This window comes from Rhea pennata, chromosome 1, assembly GCF_028389875.1.
Source record: "Rhea pennata isolate bPtePen1 chromosome 1, bPtePen1.pri, whole genome shotgun sequence".
Classification (NCBI taxonomy): Eukaryota; Metazoa; Chordata; class Aves; order Rheiformes; family Rheidae; genus Rhea; species Rhea pennata.
Window position 1 is genome coordinate 97,788,521 of NC_084663.1, and position 21,986 is coordinate 97,810,506.

Sequence of the window (21,986 nt, forward strand, 5' to 3'; positions counted from 1 at the left end):
TCCAGTCAGTAATGCTCATAAGGGGTAGATTTAAAGACTGTTTGAAACCAAGCCCTGTTTTTATTAAATAGACATATGCAGATCCTAAACTTTCCATGCATTCTCAGTCTCTAAATAAGTACCTACTTTCCACAGTCTTCAGATCAGAATGTGGTACTTAACATTTGGAATAGGTTCTAGTGCCACGTTCTAACACTTCCCTGAGATGCTAGGTGAATAAAATTAGAAAAATGCCTTTTTTTTGTAACTGTATACCTTAAAAAAAAAAAAAAAAAAAAAACTACCCTGCTTGTCCTGACTTTATTTTATTTTGAGATAAATGATGTCAGGTAATTTTCTGTCAAGTTTCATTAAACTATAGCTACAAGAGGCTAAGTAAAAAGATGGTCCGATCTTCTAACTAACCCAGGCAGACAGGGTTATGAGGGTATTTTTCAGCTCCTCGGTGGAAAATCAGTGGATCCATGGTCATTGAATCTTTCATCTATTGGGCTTGCTGTGCCCAGTCCCTTCCTTCTGCCAGTTCTTTTAACATAAAAACACCTGAAGAACCCTGTAGCATGGAAGCTCAGCTTCTATGTAAGGCAAATTTGAAATTTCTCAGATGAGAGAGAAGTGATTTTTTTCCCGCAAATATTCCAAATTGCTCTAATTCTGCTCCTAACGAAATTAATGGGAATTTTTCTTCAATAGGAGCAGAACTGAACAAGCTTATAGCACTTCTGTAAATCCCCCCACCCCAAGCGTTTTTAAATGGTTGTATGCATATTCAATAATAATGTAACAAAATGGCTGAAAAATACGGCTATTCTGAATTTATGCAGCTGGCCTGCTCCAGCATTCACTGGAGCTGTGGCTGACTTTTTTCTTCTTTCCAATGGCATATGTGCCAAAATATCCAACCACACAAGTCATCAGCCTGCAGTGAGTCACTAATTTGTTCATATGCAAAAATGAGCAAAAAGCGTAATCATTATTTCTGTCTTGTGCTGTGAAGAAGTGCTCACTTACACACTGACTACTCACTTAAGCTTCCGTTTTTTGGGAGGTAAGGGGAGCAGAGTGCCTGGCTTGCTTTCGTTTGGAAAAGAGAATGCGTCTTATTTTAATCTGTGGCCTCTAGGACTAGAAGTAAAGCATCAGCTTAAAGCTAATGCTTCTTTGTGACATTCCTTTCGGTCTTAGCTTGGTTTTTTTTGGCTCGGTTCTGAGCATGAAGTCTGTCTGGACATCACATGCCATAATGTTTCCAAGATCACGACCTAAAATGTTTGGCAAACACCAGCTCCTCTGGGAGTTGCGGAGGTCAGGTCACAGCAACCCGACAGCCTCACAGCACAGAGATTTTAATAAAAGGCAATTCAGCCAAAAACACACACAGCACTCAGTCCATAGGGACTCTGTTAGCTCCTGTAAAATCAATGCGGCAGCTTTTGGGAGGTGTATGTATTCCTCCTGGTTTTGCTGTGTTAATGCCGAAATGCCATCTGTTTGGTCTGGCCTTTGAAAAATATGGAGCTTTGGGGAGTGGAGGGGACATGTTCCCCAAGTTTGGGGGAAATGCAGTTGCAGTTCGTGATGTAAGCTCTGTTCATCTTCTTGCATTCTGCTTCCCTAAGTGGCTGCCTTGAACCAGACTGAGTATTCCCAGAAGGAGGTTTCTGCTGCCATCAGTCACATGTCTTGCATGTACTATATAAATGCTGCTTCTTAATTCCCCCCATGCAGGGCTAGTCAGTAGTGGAAAACCTCAGAGAGATGATGTAGACTTACCTTGATCTTGTGTTCTTATCTTGTTATGGTTGTGCCTCTGCAACGAATGTATTTGTTTGGTCGCTTTTGAGGATAAGGAGTGGAGGAGGCCAATATTTGGTCAGTACTTCTGGTGGACAGAATACAGTTCGAAGTCAGGGGCTGCTGGGAAGGTCTCCCTCCTGTTAGGCTACAAGCTGTCATGGCATCTGCTGTACAGCTCATTTCTGGTGAAGTCCTGAAATCCTACTTACGGCTATATTTTTGGAAATAAGCATTTCAAGTGCAGTTTGCTTCTGAAAAGTAACTCCATAAGAATGGCTTTGCAGTGTAGAGTTTATGCATCTGTTATTTCTTTGGTCTGTTATGTCTTTGTTGCTTTTGTATCACCATTTACTCCATTAAGGGGTCAAAAGATGGCCTTTTAATGGCCTGTGCTAATACTTTGTGGTCTGCTAAGAAGGCTGCTGGCAACTACTAGTAAAGACTCTGCTGTCAAAGTAGGGATGATACTGTGAGCCCAGCACAACTTCACCTTCCCCTCTGTTATTTAGTATGAGTAAGTTTATACTAAGTGCAGAAGTAAAAAGCACTTCGTACTACTTAGTACTATAAGTACTACTTATACTAAGTGCAGAAGTAAAAAGAAGTAAAAACTCCTTTTACTTATGCACTTAGTATGACTTTGTTTCTGGTCACCAAAAAGGGCAAACCTAACTGTCATCTCCAAAAAAGGAGCATATCTTAAGAGTTTAAAAAACAAAGAAACAAACTAACCCCTTGGTTTTTGTATGGTTAAGTTTTCCTATGGTCAGCATTCTCCAAAATGCCTTGTATGCCCTTAATCGTGGGGAGCTGATGGGTTGAAGTACAGGCTGCTGAAGTCAATGGAAAGCCTTCAGGGCCATTGTGGGAGTGAGGGTAGATTTTGTACTTCCCCATGAAATGACATTCTGTATTAATGGAAGGGGAGGTTATATATACTACATACTGTGACTGTTGTATTCTTTTTAAGACTGCTAATTAAAAGTGTGTATTATTAATATTGTCTGTAGGTTCATTCCAGTCTCAGAAAAAGAACTTATTCCACAAAATTGTCAGCAAATATAAGCACAAAAAGGAGAAGCTTAATGTTCCGGACACAGGTACTGGTGCATTACTCAGTTAAGGTTTTGGGCCACCTTCCCTTTGAATTCAGACTTGGGTAATGCTTCTGGACAGAGGCTATTCAGTGTTCTGCTTTGGTCCCTTACTTCCCTATCTGCTTTGGTTTCATCAGCTCCTGGGTCTAATTGGATCATATTACCTTTTTCCAATATGATGCTGTTTTGCTGTTAATTAATATCTCCCTTAATTACAGTTGCACTTCCCGTGCTCCAGACTCCTGGCAGCAGAGCTGACAAAGCAAGGACAGTTCTGCAATTGGCTCTGAACCCTTTTTATCTTCCATAGCTCCTAGCCCTTTAGTCTTTTGGCTGCTCTATCAATTCTGTATCAGAGACCGTATTATTTATTCCCAGGCCAAGGCATTTATCCATGTTCCAGTGGCCTCTCTGCTGGAGTAGCACCTTCTCTGGGATTTCGCTCTGTCTGGAACTCAATAGAGTGCAGATGAATGGACTCTGTAAGCCTGTTTCTGCACTACAACTCAAAAAGAGTCCTGCCATCCCCAAACCAACCCACCATTGGTGGAAATCTTCACTAGCTTTTTCTGCTTGCTTCAGACTGAAGAGAGCTTCTCCAGTTTTAAAGTTCTGTCATGGGCTTGCTGTGCCCTCCGTCCTGCTGCTGGCAGCTCTCCAAAGCCTTTTTCTTTTTTTATCATTCTAGACCTGTATCTTCACACATTCACAACTCCCAGGGCAATTTTCAAGGGTACAATATGTGCAGGACCATAGCTCAGCATGTTTCCCGGGGCCATTTTTATGTTTTTACTTTCTGGTCATCATGCCCACACTATCCAAATCGGGCCCTGGCAGAGATTTTTGCCCGTGCACAGTAGAGTTTGCTCCCACATTGTCCCTGTGGTGTAGAAGAGCCTTTCTGGTTCTCCATACTTGGGTGGCTCTATGAATTAATTTCTTCCCCCCCCCCCCCCTTTTTTTTCCCCAGTCAATGTCTATATCTTCCTAAGATAATACGGTTCTTCAGTTCCCAGTTCCCCCAGCTGTGTTTCTGCTTAATCCCTCTGCCTAAGGTTCAGCCACATCACTTCCTCTCCTTTTCCTTCTGATGCTGTTTTGTATCCTCTGCAGTGTACTTGCACTGTTGTTGTGCATAGGCTCTACCAGCTCTGCTGCACTGTAATTCAGTACAAATGTTTTGAAATGACTGATGCTGTTTCATTGCATTTGTACAACAAATATATTGTGGGAATTGCTCATGAGAAGTAACTGTCTTGCTTCCAAGCTGATTGTGAAAAAGGCATCATACATTAATACAGGTCTTATTGTATGCCATTCAGATTATTGTGCCTAAATTATTAAAAGGCCACGGAGAGAAATTGTTAGAAAAACATGTTAAAATTCTCATGTGGGAAATGAAACAGAAAGTGTTTTATACATGGTTGAGTTAAAAATTTAAATATCTTAAAACGTGCAGCAATAAAGTGAAGCTGAACAAAATGTAAAAAAAACCTCTGATTAAAAGAAACCATCATCTTTTGATATAAAGCATGCACTACGATCAAAGATTCAAGCCTGACAAGTGCTGAGCACCGTGACCTTATTCCAGCACAACACAAAGGCATGTCCTTGGCTATTAAGCATGTGAGTAATGTCACTGTGTCTAAATGTTAAGGATATGCCTACGCGTTTTGCTGGATTAGGCCCAGTTTGCTATCCCCCAAGACTGAAGCAAACACCAGAGAAACCTGTACTTACCAGTGTTGCAAAGCCCGCATAGAAATCTTCAAAGCAGAGACAGTGAATCTATACACTGGTGGAGAGCTGCAATTTCTGGGGGTTAGAAATCCAACCAGGGGCTGAAAAAAGGTAAAGATCTGGGGTCCTGTCTGATCTAATGCACCATATGATGATACTGAAAGTGAGGCATTTGTCAGCAAAGTGCCATGCAGGTATGGCCTTTGGCTGTCTCACCTTCAAGATACTGCCTAAGTAACATCACAGTTTCATGATTACCTAGGCAATGTGGCCCTGGAGTCTCTGGATCTAGTGTGCCATATTCCACAGCACTCAAGCTGGGGATTCTGGCATCTTCATTTAAATTCAGATATGGAAGCATTTACTGAATCAAATACTAAAAGGAAAGTGTCTGGTCCTTATTGTGGTTCCTCTGTACTTGTGGTGAGTCACAGATGTCTGTGTGGTTATGTGTTTTAAGGAATTAATTTTGTTGGAGGAGGGAGGGAGTTGGATATTCTGGTAGCTGGGAAGGAGACACTTGGAGTGGTTGCTGTTAGCAGGGGTCATGCTTGGTTCATATTTGTCAGCTTGGAAAATGTGTGGGGTTTTGTGCATGTTTTGAATGAAAACTTCAGCCCTGAAGACAAGTTGGTGCAGGAAAGGCAAATTTTGCAATGATTGGATCATGTTGTCTGCTTTGGGCATCTGAGTGAATATGGGCTTCATGCAACTGTTTGTACGCACCATCACCAGTGCAAATTACGATATCATGAGTTTGCAAATGTTTACAGAAATATATCCCAGTAAAATAATGATGGACATGCCACAAGCCATGCTCCTCTTAGCAGAGAGCATACAGTAATAGAACTGAAAGTAGAGATATGTCACATCCTTAGGCAAGGCTGTCAAAAGCACAGCTGTGCCCATGAGCACTGGCATTTTTGTCTGCAAAGCTGTAGCAGTCAGCTGAGTTTTTTTCTTCTGCGCTAGTCAGGGTAGCTCCACTGATCAGACTTTCTGGTAGGAAGCAATACTTAAGGAGAGCATCACAGCCGTTGGTTCCTCGCAGGTGTGTGTGGCGAGCTGTGCTGTGTAGGCTGCGTGGCTGAAGAAAGTGGTGCAGAGGGCCCTTGCGGGGTTTGTGTAAGAACCAAATCGTTGCCAGCATCTGTACCAGCAGGGGAGAAGAGGAAACGGGCAGATACCCTAGTTCCACCACTAGTGGATATGTAAGAGGCACCCAGCCCCTGTGGCTGGCAAAGCTCAGTACCTGCTACTAAGCTCTCCCACATGCAGTGCTCTGTGCAGCCTCTGCATACTTGGTTGAGCAAGGACAGAAAGTGCGGAAGATTAGCAGAATTACTTCCTCCCCTCTGAAGAAGCCCTGTTGTGCCAGGGGCTTGTAGCCCAAAGGGAGTCAGTGGCTCTGTCAGCCCCATGCCTTTGGCATCTGGGCAGGACAAGGGTTATGTCAGCACACACTCTGCTGGTGGTGGCCATAGGGGCACGCTTCACAGCAGCCCATCCAGGCAGCTGTTCCACACACCTGGTTTGGTCATCATCTTTCTTGTCAGCCAGTGTCACTCAATTTGTTAGTCCTCCTACTTCTTGCTACAGCTTGAAGTGCTGTCTGAATGCACTGAATGCAAGCTGGAATGTCCCCCAGGCGGTAGGTCAGTTTGCTTGACATCAGTTCCTTAGTGGCTTATTCCCTAGGCACTGGTGAAGACAGGTGTTTGAAGCTTTGTTTTTCTGCCTTGCTAGACCTTCCCCTTTTTAACTTAATGAAACCATTAAACCATTGCAGCTGCCCTTTCCTTCTTGATGCCCGCTTGCTTTGACCCATGCAGCATTTGTTCTCCAGGAGACATGGTTAAACTCCTGCAGTGCAGCCCTCTAGTAACTGATTGGCATTGCTGAAGAGTGTCTTAAACGCCTGGTGTCTTACTGAGGTTCAGTCCGAAAAGCTCATCCTCTTCTATGGTATGCTGAATCAGTTGATTTCATCTTTTGCATTCACAAAGGCAGATGATGGCTGTTCAGTCTTGAATGAGGCCAGTAGCTGATTCAGTGGGGTTTGAACTTGGTGTTTGCCACATATACCGGGCTTTGTAGTTTGAGTGAAGTTTTGGCTCTAGTGTGCCCTAAAGGCAGTCTTGTCTCACCCCAGCCTCACTCAGCATGGCATTAGGAGAGCTGTGGGGTAAAAACATGCTGCGATGCCTGTTGCTTTAGCTCCTGAGAGCGCCTTGGCTGTATCCCAGTTCTGTACTGGAAGAAGCTGGGACTGCTCTTTATTCCCTTATGCTTTGAATCCTTCCAGAGGAAACTCCAGTGCATGGAGGAAGCTTTGAGGCCGTCCAATAGCTCCATTAATTGGGATAATAAGAGGAGCAGGTTTGCGGAGCACATTGCAGAATGCCCATTTCTAGTGATACAGACTCAGCTTTAGACACTACTCTTCAGCATCTAGTGCAAAGACCAAACAGTGACAATAACCTGGGATTAACTGCTTCCTACCATTTAAAAATCTGTTTTGTTTCTGTGTTTTGGGACTGAAAAGGGAAAATTTTCACAAGGAAAGAAGAAAGAACTTCTTTATTTCAAGGCTTTTATGATTTAATGTTGTAAGAAGATGGTGATCAACATATCTTTAGCAAGAGGAGGGCTTGCAAATGCTTTCTCTTCTCTCCAGCTTGCTTTGCTATTTCAGCTTTAATTGTATCCCACTGTACACTGCAGCTGAAAATTAGGGTTAGCGATCAAGTTCTATCTCCAGCTGCAAGCTTTATACAAATACTGGTAATTTATATCAATGAGAAATGAGAAGTAACAGAGCAGTGAGTCAGGTCTTTTAAATCCTCCCCTTTTCTCTCTCCATTGATTTCTTTTTTAAATCAGTTTAAGACTTGAGATACAACTAAGCCAGTTTCTCATCTGCTGTGTCAGACTTGTGTTTTGTTGAGTTGCAGCCTGCACTCTAAGCCAGGTTCATTTTTGCACTGTAGATTGAGGGAAATAAGACTACATGTACTCAGCAGACCTCAGAGCATGGTAAACTGTCCATGCTAACTGTAAACAAATCTAGCTCAGGAAGGCATCTGGCACAGAGCTCTAGGTGTGAGGGCTTTTGTTTATTACTTTTTTTGCAAAGTCATTTTTGTGACACTGGCACAAGCATACCAAAAGGCCAATACTGTGTGCTGTGTAGCATCATTTCTAGACATTTCTAGACAGCATTCTGCTGAAAATTGGCTGACCTCTACAGAGCTTATCCACACAGGATGGTGTGGAAAGAGGAGGGATAAGAATTGGATTAAAATATAGAGAGATGCAGATACATCATTGAAGAAAAATCCCAGGAAGAAAGCTTATGTTTTAGCCCCATCCTTCTTACACTGCAAAGCCAAACCCTCATCCTGCAAGGACTTACATGTGGACTTGCCTTAGAAATGCTCATTATGGAGCACCCACATGGGTATTCCTTTGTCAGTGGAAGCAGTGAGGTGCTGTCTTTCTTGCAGGAAATGCCGGATGAGGACCCCTGTTAGCATCTAGCTTAGCTATGTGGATGTTGAAGCAGGGACTCTTTTCCCATTCCGCATTCAATGCTAAGGGTCTTCAGGGTGAAGCCTTTAGTCATCCTCTGAGTCCCTGAAATGTATTTTCCTCCAAGTTAGGTTTTATTTCTACTTGAATAATAACCCACAAAGAAGCCAGTGAAACGATTTCTCATCCTGCCTTCCATTAGGACTGCTAGAATAACTAGAAGATGTGGGACTGAAAAAGAAAAATTCTCCTGAGGAAAACTCCTCTGCCCTTCAACACCCCACAGATGCGCACAGGCACACTCTTCATCCCTCAGTCCGTCCCCCTTAAGAGCAATATGTGCAGCAGTGCAATGGGGACCTGATAAAGAGCTTAGTCTGGAGCTAAAGAAGAGAGCACACGTAGAGGACTCTCTTAGGTCTCATTTCAGGGATTGAAAAACGTTGCAATATGGAGAGGGATTGCACTTACTGCATCCTGAGTTTGTCAGCCACCTTCTGTTATCTCTTACTCAAATACCCAGATACAGTGTACTTCAAGTTAATCTGGTGCAAAGACATTTTCATATCTCCTTTCCTTTTCTTCTTTATAACTATTGCCTCTTTTTATTTTACCTTTCACTTTTCTTACAGCTTTGTTTATAGTTTCTTGGGCTTTTTAATATCTACAATGTGAGAAAGAAAAGATAAGTTACGAAGGGAACTATCCAGGATCCTTTATGTATTGACTGATCAAGTTAATTGCCACAAAGAAGCCAGTGAAATGACACATTTTATTAAAAACATACCAAATCAGACTTTTGTCACATGTTGTTTATTGTTTGAAATTTGACTAGCCGTGTCTTCAATATTTGTATTAAATCTTAAAAAAAAAAAACATTACTAAGATTAAAGCTATTACAAATTCAATAAAACTAGAATTAAACAGCACTGTCAAAGTAGAATCTAATTAGAGCAAATCTCCAAATCAGAATTAGCAAATACTGTTGGATTAGAACAAAGCCATTACTTTAATACATAGTCAATCCTCAAATAGGAAATCTAGGGAGAAAGCTGCCCATTTAATTATGCATTCCCGTTAAGACTTTTCTCTCAATCAGTGCTATAAGCTTATCTGAACATCTCACTACTTGCTAAATTACTAAGTTGCTTGCAAGTCACATTTATAGTCACTGGTACTTCTACTTAATTGGGCTGTTAGGGGCAGATCTTTTCTTGTGATCTCTCCTCCTCTCTACAAAAATAAGCTTTACAGCATAGCTCTGCTCTGCAAAGGTTAGCATCTATGGCTAAACACTGAGATAAGCTAATTAAAGCTGTATGCTTTTTTTTTCAAAACTAAGAATTTGCACAAGTCCAGAACTGCTTTTGAGAGAAGATATGAAGATAAATTAAGAGCATAGTTGAAATAAATTTTGCAATATTTCCAAGTGTTTTTACGCGTACGTACTAGATCTAATCATATGCTTATTCCATAAATCATTAGAAGGAAAACCAAGATCCCCTCCCACTTAAAACAAAAGAGCAAAGGGCAAAAGATAATAAGATAAAAATATTAGAGCTATTCTCTTCTCCCAGTCTTCGTGCTTGCGGAGTTTCAGTTAAATAAGTCAGCAGAAGATGGGAGTTTATATTATCCATATCTTTGAATAGGAAGTTTGTTAAACCTACAAAACAAGCAATAAATATATAATAGATATAAATATTATACAAAAATATAATAATAAAAACATATAATAAAATGAAGTAGGGACTGATTGGCTGCTTGTGCGTAGTTTGAGGGGGTTGGTGTTCCTGCATCTAGATGTAGGAGGTTGCTCTCACTCAGTGCTTAACCCTTCTGAAAGAACAGTTGTTCACACTCCAGCTTGAGTTTTTTGCATGTAATTTTTGCTTGTCCTGCCTCCCACAAAGTTGCTGAACAAATGGGTCTTAGACATATCTTGAAAACAAGGATTGAAAGAATTTGTGGAGAAGAGAAGGCTCAACATCAGCTGTGAAATATATAGAAGACTTATAAACAGACACAAGGTATAATCTGATGAACGGGAAAGGAAGTAATGAGTTGAAAATGCAGGAGGGGAGATTAGGTTTAGGTAGTAGGAAAAATCATGTAATAGTTCAGGATGGCAGTGCGCTGGGAAAAAATGACCCAGGGGTCTGGTGAATGTGCTCTCAGTGCTTCCAATTTCAAAACAGATTAGACAAGCGGTGGCTTGGGCATATCGTAGAGGGAGATGGATTAATAACTACTTGACACCTGTATTTTGTGTGATTCTGAGTGAAGTCCAGCCAGGTATCCTTTTGTGATACCTGTAATTTCTTTCTAACCCTATCTTCTTGTAATCACTTTATGAGGTGGACCTCATAATACTTTTATCACAGAAGGAAAAAAAAATCCTAGATTCTGAATTTGGGGACAAATGATATCCTGTGGTATCAGCAGTATGGTTCAGTGAATCAATGAGAATTACAGTCAGTTGATAACCATACACTGATTTCAGACTTTGAAGACCTAAATCCATTTTGTGATTCCTGTCTGACCAATTTCCTCATGAACACGAGTTAAGTCACTGTCTAGTCAGGTGAAAATTTGTGATTGTGTTCCAGTTCAGGGTGGAAAGCTGCTTGGAAATGCCAACGTTGGTACTGTTTAAGAAGATCCAAACTGTTCCTTTCTCATTTTCTGACTTCATGTAGGCAGTATTTATGTCACAGTATTTTATTCTGTGCTTAATTTCTTTTTTTAACATTCTTGTCTTCAGCTGTGATCTAGCTCTTCTTTGTATTTCCTGCCTTTTTGGTCTTTTTTTTTCAAGATTGTTGTTTGTAAAAGGCAGCATTTCTGTCTGCTTAGTAGAGACAGCACAGAGAGAAGACTGCAAATTAGTCAGGAGTTCCTGAATTCTACTTGTGAGTCTGTCTGAGACCTAAAAATAAGCTTACATGAGGACTGTAGCCATTACTGTTCCTGAACTGCAGTTTGTCCCCTAACCATTTGTTAGCATCTGTACTTGCAGAGTGTTTTATGCAGATTAGTTGAAACCCTGATCCCACTGAAATGCTACTGCCTCTCTCACAATTTCCTCTGCAAATATAAAAAACTTGAACTTCCTAGGAAATCTTCAGGAGCTGATGGTACTATTCCCCTGCAAACCCCTGCAGCATTCAGTTCATATCGTGCTGTGGGTTATGCTCTGAATAGCTGTGAGGGAAGGCTTAGTATATTATGCAGATGGACACAAAATCATAAATGAGCAGAGCTAGCATTTAAAACTCCATTTTTGTCCCTTTTCAGCCATACTCTCAGAAGACAAGAATTCCAGTGAGCCTTCCTGGAAGAATAAAATTTCTATATCTGCCCTAAACACTCCAGAGCCAGCAATGATGCATGAACCCTTAGTTGGCAGCCAGAAGAGGAAAGCAAGGAAAACTAAGATCACCCATCTTGTCCGAACAGCCGATGGTCGAGTGTCACCAGCAGGAGGGACAATAGGTAAGGAAACAGGAATTTAAATTTTGTTAAAACTGATTTGTTGGGCATGGTATTGGAGCATATGCAAGCAATCGGAGAAGTACTTTTAAGTCAGCTTGGTTGGTTGTTCTGTAAAATGCAGATATCAAGCAACTGGGAAATCAGTTAGTCCAAAATGGTCAACTTCTTCTGTTTTAATGCCCATATCTAAGTTCTCTAGATTTCTCTTTAAGAACTGAGAACTCCTTAAGAACTGGATGCAGAGGGAAGTGGAAGAAACAATTGTTCACAGTGAGGGCAGTTGAACACAAGTGGTTGAGTCTCCATCTTTGGGGATACTCAAAAATCAGCTGGACACAGTCCTGGGCAACCTGCTCTAGCTGACCTTACTTGGGCAGGGAGTTGGACCAGACAATCTCCAGAGGTCATTTCCAACCCCAGCCACTCTGTTACCCTGTGAAAACAGTTACTGTTCATAATTTATTTTTGCTTCTAACCCAGCAAAGAAATTACGCCGTGCCTAGTTATAGGACATAAAAATATGCTCCATAATGTGACAGTCAATGCCACATACTATGCAGGAGTCCTCAGCAGTTGGATAATCTTTCAGGACTTGTATCTAAAATGCACACAAAAATACACGCTCTCTTGCCTGACCTAAAAGGTCAAACTCAGTAAACTGGTTCATAAATCTTAACATGCTTCTGCCAATAGCTTGGGTCACAAGGGGTTGCAGCATGAACTGGCTTACACGAACGAAATCAAAGTCCTAAAGATAAAAGTTCCTGTTAACACCAGAGTGATCAGTATACGGATGTGCTACTGAGAACGTAAGGGCTGGCCTTGTTCGTCCTATTTACGTGCAAACTTTACTTTCTCTTGTTGCAGAGGAAAAGCCAAAAGAGCTGCCACAAAGTACTCTTCAAAAAACGTCAAGTGCAGAAACAGATTGCAACAATGAGTGCTCTAGAAATGCAGAGTCAGAAGAAACTCATAGTATTACACCAGATATGCCAGCAGTGTCTGCATTTTTTAGCTTAGCTGCTCTAGCAGAAGTAGCAGCAATGGAAAATGTACACAGGTATGGTTTTTTTCCCTTGCTGTCTAAACAGATACTGCATGACTGCTAGCTTGTTAAAAGCATACAAATTGCAAAAATTTAATCTGGCCTGTGTTTTCTCTTCCACAGCTTCCTTCGAATGTTTATTTTATACCACTAGGTTAGTAGTGGCAGTCCTCGCAGTCTTAAATGATTGTCTCTGGGAAACATGCCTACCAGGTTTTGTTTATAAACAAATTGATATGCGTCATGAGATCCTTAGGATTGAGGGTTTCTAGTATCAGATACTATTTGTCAGGTAATAGCAGGTTTAAATAGTTACTGCATGCTGATTTATTCGTCTCTGAGGCCTGAGATTATGGAGGGCCTTTCATACTTTCATATAACTTCAGCAGAAGGGTGTTTTTTTTTTTTTTTTGCTAAACATGACTGAATGAAGCAAACTTGGTTTTTACTCTTGCACTTTGCTCTGTAGGAGGCAAAGCGTCTACAAAACGGCATTGGTCAGGACAATTCTAGGGGATGGAAAGTCATGGTAGTTTGGGCTGCTCCTCTTTATTACAGAATAGGCTGTCCACATAGATAACGTGGAGGGATCTGCAGGCTTCTTAAGTCTGTTGGATCAGTTCAGCACGGTCGGATTCCATATCTGGGGTGGGAGGAAACCAGTGATGCCAAGTCCGCCTTTGTTCCTGCTTGTACAGTATTGTTCTTTGATGCTGCAGCTTTACTGGAGGTGAATCCCCGTCCTTGCCTACCATGGAAAGTCAGTGAGGAAATGCCGGGCCTGCATGAGAACATCACAGCCTGGCTCCCTGTGAAACTCTACCAGGCAGCGGCTGAGGAAACCATTCACAACATCATTTAACTACTGATCTCATGATCCCCACTGGCCAAGCCAGTACTGGCAGTTCTGCGTATTTAGGCAGTGCCTAAAGAATTGCAAGGTTTTTTACAGGCTCAGGGTTTAAAAAAAAAAAAAAAGAAAGAAAGAAAAGAGAGAGAGAGAGAGAGAGAGAGAAGAAAAGAAAAAAAAAAGAAACAAAGAAGGAAAAGAGTCAGATGGACCCAGCCTGGCAGCTGTTCTCTGCAGAAGCTGTTGTCTTGCTTAAGCAACAGCATTTTGAGTGAGAAATGTTTTCACGCTAAAGTCAGTATGGCCTTTTCTCCCAGCTTTGCAAAGCACCAGTATATTATCAAGGCAGTAAAAGTCTAAACTCATTTCTGTCTTCTTCTGTGGTCCAAAACAGCAAAGTGAGACCTGGAGAAGTGCCATGCTGCGTTCTGTTCTCCCTCACAACACTGTTTTCATTGATTTCTACTGACTGACTGGAATTGCACAGGAGAGACAGAATTTGCTCAGTCATGTTTCTTTGCTATTTGTTTCTCTGAGAGTTCTTTATCCTTCTTTTCTTCCTGGTGGAGTGTCCTGAACTAATGTTTTACTTAGCCTTTTGTTTGTTTTCTTCTTACTTGCTTCCAAGTTTTACCATCTCATCACACAGTTAACAGCAATGAAGCACCTGCTGTGAGGCCTGAAAACGCTGGTCAGGCAAAATCTAACTACTGTTACAAACAAATTCCAGCTTTCTAATTGCATGGGGAAATGAAGTCAGGGGACTCTTTCCTGATTGAAACTTAGCTAACTGTCTCTTGGAGATTTGGCAAATGGAAGTCAAAACACAAATTTCAATTTGATGGGCTAGATGCTTCTCTAATTTCTGCTCTATGTTGACTGTTTATTATCATTTTCAACTTAGTTCTTTATTCTGAAAAATGGCTGGAATGGAGCAGGATAGCTTTAGACCCTTGTGTAATGCTTAATGTGGTTTTTTCAGTGTTTGAATTTAATTATTAAATAATTTTGCAGATCTTTGAGGCTTGGAAGACAAGCTCCTTTCTACTGTAATTAGAGCTTGACTGGAAGTGACAACGTGGTTCTCCTTTGAATGTTCCTGTCTGGCTTTGGTTACCCTAGCATAAGCCCTCGTTAAGCACTATGAACCCAGGCTGCATTTTGTACTGAGGCCACTGCCTTGCACTCTAGTTGTGCAAAACACATTTGTACCTCACATTTGTGCCAAGGTCTTAGCCCGATCACAGTGAGGCAAAGTGCCTTTGTGTAAGTAAGCAGTAGGCCCCAGTTTTGCATTGCTGTATATTGCATACCATGTAATAAAATTAGGAGCCGAGTTGTGAGATTAGTTAACAGTGTGTGATGGGCTTTGTGCGTGTATTTTAGAAGGCAAGCTGCAAGGGAATTCTCCCAAGTTCAACTGTGTCGATGATTGATGCTGATTTCCAGCACATAGTTCTGGTGCAGTTTATTTTTATGATAGGCTGTGCAGGCAGTCATGTGTAAATTAAGACTGCTGTAGCAATGAAAGAGAGGTGGTGTTGGGCTGATGAAGTGTTAGGTCATGAAACTTGGAGTAATCTCAATGCGTAACTCTGCTAGTAGGTGTATTTCCATATTGCTTAAAGGTTAGCTTTTGACTCGCATTGATATGGCAGATCTCCCTTTGTGTGCTTACCTTCTTTTGCCACACATGAGCTGTACTCTCTGCTCCTGAGGGCTGAGGCCCTTATAAAATGAGTAACACCACTTGATTTGCTCTATGGCCATGCATTTTGGTTTATGCGCTTAAACACCATCAACACTCAGTTTTCCTGGACTTTGGATTGTATTGCAGGTTGTCCTCTGGTTATTTTCTTACTATTGTGGGAATACCTCTAAAAAATTATGCAAGTGGCATGTGGGCGGCTGCAGCAGCAGGAAGTCATGGTGTTGTATTGTAGGATGCATCACTTGCTGCTTTCCGTCCTTGCTTGTCTTTGATAAAAGCACCTCGCATCCTCCAGGTAATGATGGGTGGCTTTTCTTTTTCTCTTTTGCAGAAGTCAGAGGGCCACACCTCTCCCACATGACGGACAGCCAAACGAAATGTCTCAGGCTCCAGTGCTTATTTCCTGCGCTGACCAGTGAAGCTCCACTTTATTGTAAAACATTGTGCTTTACCTAATATTCTAGCCTTGTCTTTACCAAGGGAAGCTAGCCAGTCCATATGATGGAAACTATAGACTGCAAGCAAGTGCTTATTGCTCTGAGTGGCCCAGAATTCACTGGAAGCCAGACATTAGCAACTTGGGCCAGGTCCTCAAATCGGAACCCAGTATGTAGGAGGGTGATATTATTTGTCTATTAATGAACAGAAAAGGAATGATCCCAGAGCTTGCTTTCTATTGAAGGCTTTTAAACAGTAAATGGGTGGTTGATGTGAAAAAGGCTGCCTTTACTGTAGCTCTCACAGCGTTTCTTTTACCAACCAGAGAGTATGGCAACTAGTTTCGTATAATACCTAGTTATTCTAAATGAAATTGAAAAAAAAACCAACAACAAAAACACTGACGCACTGCACTAGTTATTATTAGATATTCTTAGTCATTTTTGTACATGAAGATTTAAGTTCTAAGATGGTTTATATTAATAGGTTATGCCTACGTTTATATTGTAGAATAAATTTAAAACCTGTTCCAGAGAACTCAAGGCAGCCTGGACAGATGTACCATTGTTAGCGGTGTTTGGGCAGCCATGTGGTCCAGATGTTCTGCACTTTTATATTTGCCACCAGAGTGGTAGAGTTTACTGGCAAAAATTCTGACAGGCTATGTTTGGATTTTGTTTGTTTTCTAATTTAGCTTTGAGTAACCAGGATGATGTGCATTAGAAAAAGGAGTGGTGTATGGAAAAGTACTGCAGATGATTGACTCTTCTTTCATGCCTTGGAGGGTTCCTTTATTTTTGCATAGATATCTGAGCGACTTGGTGAAATGTTCCTGTAAACAAAAAGTACTGCAAATATGTTGTTCAGAAGTGACCTTAGTATTATTTCTTCATTCTGAAAAACCTAAAAACGTGACTTTTCAATATACATGTACACTGATACACATATACATTTTACAGACACTGGCATTGTTGTAGTTACTATGCACAGTCTAAATTGGCTTCATACATTGCATAAAAGGCCAATTACAGTTTGTGTTGGTAAAGTGGCAAGCTGTACGCAGATAAACTGCAACTGAAGAATAACGTGTGACTGAATTCAGACTACCAGAGATTACATCTGCCAGTTTCTGTTTCTGCTTCTATTGAATTTTTGTGTTTTGCTCTCATAAATACATCCCAAAAGCCGGGCCACGTGTATCACTTGGCCTGTTACCTTCACTATCTTGACTTACACTATTGTATAACCAAGCATTGATTCCTACCAACAGATGCAAAATGATCATTAGTAATTAATCTAAAGCTACAAATTCAACAGGGTACTTCTATAGCACAAGATGTTTCCCTACTTTTTGCATTGTAGCACAACAATTTACCAAATTGGACTCCAGCAATAATTTTCTATTAGTCTTCGTCATACTGGCTGAACTTTTGATAGTACTAGGTTGAGTTTGAAGTTCTTTGAATTAAGTCTTTAAATGATGAGAGTTTACATCGCTCTATCAGGCATTCTTATTTATACTTGACTGAATTGATAATATGTTTTGGGGTTATTTTGTAACTAATTTGATGTAATAGCCATATGGACAGTAACTCTATTAATGCTTGCTAGGTTTAGCCTTTCATTGTAGTTAAGTGAAAGTCTTTGGTTCCTTGTTGGGAAATGATATGCAACATACCACACAAGTTGTAACACCGGCTGAAGGTTTCATAAAAGGCAGGTAGTTTGGGAAGTATCATTAAAACAGCACTATCAAAGATGCATGTGTTGGAAGAAGGGAACAAAACAACAGCAAAAGAACAACAAAATATAAGAGCCAATGAGTCAATGAAAAGGCTTTTTAAAAATTCAGGTAAATACATGACTTAAGAGCCCCCTAGAATGCCATTGCAGCCTATGGCAGTATTTTTAATAAGATTTTATTAATGTTTTGTAAGTTATTTTAACAAGACAGGAAAAACTTAAGACTTAAAACTGTAGAGTCACAGCAAGATGGCTGTTGGAGTTTTGGACCACTTTATAATTAGCTGAAATCCAAATATGTTACAGTGCAGGCCGTTCACGTTGACAATGGTACTAACTTATTTCTCTAGAAACCCTTAGAGTAGATATATTTTTGTCAAAGCACCCCATCCTTCCTCAATTTAAATTTCAATATTGTTCCTGAAGATATTTCTGTATATTAATGGTACCTTTTTTAAAAGAAACAGAAAATTACTTTTTTCTATATGAATTAATATCTTACTTGATCTGCTTTTCCTTGACTTTCCCTTAGAGAGGGGGTAGGGTTGGGTCAGTTTACTGGATATGACTGTTTTCAGATACTTAAAAACCTTTTTGTAGATATGCTTAATTTTTAAGCGATTAGGCACTGAGAGTAGCAGAAATCCTGCAAAGCTTTATAGTTCACTAGGCATTTGCCTTTGTTGGTTCTCTGAGTGATGTCTTGATTTCAGTAGCTAGAATTTTCCCTGAATCTACTAGAAGGGGTATCAGTATTTTCAGGTAACAAAGTCTGTTAGCACAACAAAAATTTCAGACCAATATTTTACTGTATTGGGGGTTGGGTTTTTTCCATGTTTGTTTTGTTTTAATTTTTATTAATTTCAGCTGCTTTTGTTTTGGAAAATCCTATTGCTATCGTGTGTACTTCAGTATACCAGCAAACACTGTTACCCATTAACACATGTCCACAAATGCCTCTAGAGAAGAAATTGTTGCACCTTATGTATATCTCAAGCAAACCAAAATATGATGCTTTTCTGCTTTGTTTATTCTGAATATGTTGTATCATACTTTACTGAACCCATTTTAACTTAGCTAAAGCTATCAATATTTATGCATTTCACATTATTTTCTGGATCTGAACCTGTGTATAAATCTTTCTTAAAAAAAAAAAAAAGAAAAAAAAAGCAATTATCGTAGTCCTCCTCTATGACTTATCCATGGGAGTGGGGAATCTTGTCTCAAGTGTAAAATGCAGTACTGTCCCAGTTTTCCTTGGCTTTTATTTATTTAGTGATCTTTGATATTTCGTATAGAGTTTTGAGGTATACAAAGTATATTATCGTAGCTGAAGCTACAGACCTAAGCAGCTGGGAGAAAAATTACTGTAATGTCTTCTTAATTGTTCTAGTACTGTATACTAATATGGGAAATATGTTCTGCAAAACATTTGAGATGCAGATTCTTATCCCCACATTAGGTTATTTTCGAGATATTAGACCAAATCAATCAAAAACATCTATGGAGATTACTTACTGCTTAATGATTATAGCAGTAATTACCCCTTGAATGTGCTGTGATTTCAGAAATAGAGTATATTTATTTAAGATGACTGAATGCTCTTTTGTACTAATATAATATCCCAAAGTCATGAGCAAAAGACTTCTTGTTAGTTTTGGTTTGTATTTTATAGCGTTGGTGCATGACTTTTGGAATTAAGACGATAAGCATTGTTGTTGAAAAGGGGCACAGGAACAAGGGATTGATAGAAGCATATGAACTGGCATTTAACTTCCATCTTTGGTCTTTTTATTTGGGTGGATGCTACCTTTGTAGCACAAGGCTGAAGAGCACGCTGCAGTCTATTTTGTATCAAGTAGAAACCCAAGAGTGTTGTAGCTGACCAGATAGTTTGGATGCCATCTTTTAGAGTGGGATAATAAATTGGAGCAGTTTTAATTTCTACTGCCTGTTTAGCTACTGTACAGATACTGGAACAGACTGAAGGCAACAGTTGTACACGTGGGACAGCTAACAGAGGATAAAAGAAAGGAAAGCTGGCCTCGTTCTCAGTACGGTGAAGTTGCAGCAACAAAGGGGAGCTAGGAAAAAAAGATTTATATATATATATATATGTGTGTGTGTGTGTGTGTGTGCGCGCGCGTGTGTATGTACATTCTGCAAAAGAAAAATGTAGGAAAGATAAAAACATGATGGGTCTACATGAAATTATAATGTATGCTGATCCTTTGAGTGCACTCCCTTTTTTTGAATGCTGAGTCTAATATGGCTACCTCTCCTAAAAGACTACTTTAGTTAACTTCTATTTGCTTTCAGGCTTCATTGTGTAATCTTTTCAGCCATTGATACCATTTGTATATCACTGTATACTTTACAAGAGCAACATTTAGCAGGCAGCATAAGGCTGAATAGACAGTGGTAGCCAAATTATGTTGCTGGAGCATTTTTGTTTAACCTCTGCCATAGTCATACGGATTGCAGGACATGGACCCACTAGCTCTAGTTGGTTCAGTGAGATTGTTTTTTGTAATAGCAGAAAATGTGGTGCTCATCAGGTGGTGGATGACAGATATTCCCCGTGCAATGCAGCAATTCAGATGGTGCCCTTGAACTTTATCCCGGGGTTGATGTTTGCAATCCTGATTTCAGAAGGAAACATACTTGTGCAACTCGTGTGTTGTATACCATGCGGTCTCCATTAGATGGTGTTTTGTTTGCCATACTAGACTGTAGAGCTCCTAGGTATCTTTGCCATGTACTATTGTTTTGTACTATTTGTGGCATTCTCTCTACCTTGTATGTAATGTGGGACTGTCACCTAAAGCTGCCAGAATGTTGTTTTCAGGACACCAAGAGCCACAAACGAATGCATTTAGGCTGTGAAAGAGTTACTTGCCTACTCCCCTGAACCCCCCGAGAAAAAGGCACAGTGAGGTTTATACTCTCACCTAAGTAACTATTATAGTCACTTCTATATTCAGTATATCCTGCTGAATTGAGAATTTTGAAGAAGCTTGTAAGATGGATGTATATTTTATGTTCCCCAACTCATTCATTTAAGGCAGAAATCTAGGAAGAACTGACCTCAGGTTTCAATTCAGCAACACACCTGAGCTTATGCTTAAGACGATCCTTATTTACGGGAAGCATTGCTGTTTGCATTAGGACAGTGCAGGAGCCCTGATGATGGACCGCTATGCTGTTAGAGTTAAGGTTGGGCTTGCATGACGTTCCTGATGGAGGCATATCGTTTTGACCTAGGGCCTTCATTCACGTAGCATTTTAAAAACAAATGCAAATAGCTTAACATTTATTGAGTTCTTCCAAAGAATTATCTGCTAGTTTCTGGGTCTTGACCGTTACCAAATACCAGCAGACCTGCCCTGTGCTCTACTGGAAATGATGCGTTTGCTATCACAGTGCGCTGGCGAGCTAACCAGGCTAGTGGTATAATCTACTCTTCTAACCCATACAACTGAAACGCTAGTTTGCCCCCACGTACTCCTATACTTTAGTCGGTGGTTGGGGCTTTGAAGGTGACAAAAGCAAGAGAGATACGTATTTGTCTGTCTGTGTGTTTGTGTATATATATACGTATATGTATACATATGTATATGTATACGTACACATATGCATACTAACACACCCCAAAGTGCTGTGACTTGCAACATGTTCTCTGTATGTAAGTGTTCCCATGTTCAGTCATAAAACAGCATTCGGTTTTCCAGACTATAGTTTTCAAAATTTCGTGGTAGATTTCATTTTATTCCTTCACCTTATACTCTAACCTGTGAATTTCAAAAACGTCTAAAAGAAATATAAATCCTGCTGACTAAGATGCTACGAAAACCTTTCTCAGCAGTGCTGTCATTGAATAACCAGTCTCCATAGACTGTTTTAACATAAATAATCTGTTGTGATCTCTTTTGGTAGGCCCCAATTCTTCAACTTTTATTCTTGCACGTAATTTCACTGAATGTTGACCCAGTATTTGGCTTTATTCTCTTTAAAGCTTGGTGTAAACATGCCTTACAACAGTTTATCTCCATCAATTGTGTAACAGAGCTACTATCTTAGGTGTGTGTAGTTAAGGTCAAAAAGCACATTTATAAAATGTCATTTTTTTCTTCAAAATCCTCTAATTTGATATTTTTAAGTGCACATGTTAAGTCATGTGTATAACAGGCTAAAGTAGATTAAACTGTGATCATGAAACTGAATAAAATATTAAATAAAATATTTGAAATATTTGAAAAGGACCTTCAAACAGATTTATGTTCAATCTCTTCTGGTTATCTAGTGTGTGCTTGTAAATAGTTTCACATTTGAAACTAATGATTGCAAATAAATACTATAAAAATTGAGCTTTCTCGATACTTCACCTGCTTTACCATCAAATGATTGTTTACTTTAACATACTGCTGAGTTAACAGTATTTGCAGAATCTGTTTTTAGTTAGGCTATGAAATTGTAGGCTTTTTTAATGTAAAAAATAAGCTTGTTTCTACCTGAAAATGGAAGATGCCAAAAACAGAG

At 40.0% G+C, this 21,986-nt stretch overlaps 1 protein-coding gene across 6 annotated transcripts in view; it reads left to right on the top strand.

Annotated features, from left to right (window-relative positions):
* The window catches only part of BBX (BBX high mobility group box domain containing), a 140,131-nt gene extending 118,346 nt beyond the window's left edge, over positions 1–21,785 (top strand). For 5 of the 6 annotated variants that reach the window (XM_062596645.1, XM_062596676.1, XM_062596638.1 and 2 more), the window contains 4 exons: positions 2,808–2,897; positions 11,463–11,660; positions 12,528–12,720; positions 15,598–21,785. In XM_062596645.1, the coding sequence (XP_062452629.1) occupies positions 2,808–2,897; positions 11,463–11,660; positions 12,528–12,720; positions 15,598–15,685 (569 nt within the window). In that variant the 3' untranslated portion in view covers positions 15,686–21,785. The remainder of the gene's footprint in view (positions 1–2,807; positions 2,898–11,462; positions 11,661–12,527; positions 12,721–15,597) is intronic. The other variant, XM_062596669.1, reaches the window with a different exon arrangement.
* Positions 21,786–21,986: the final 201 nt, after the last annotated feature.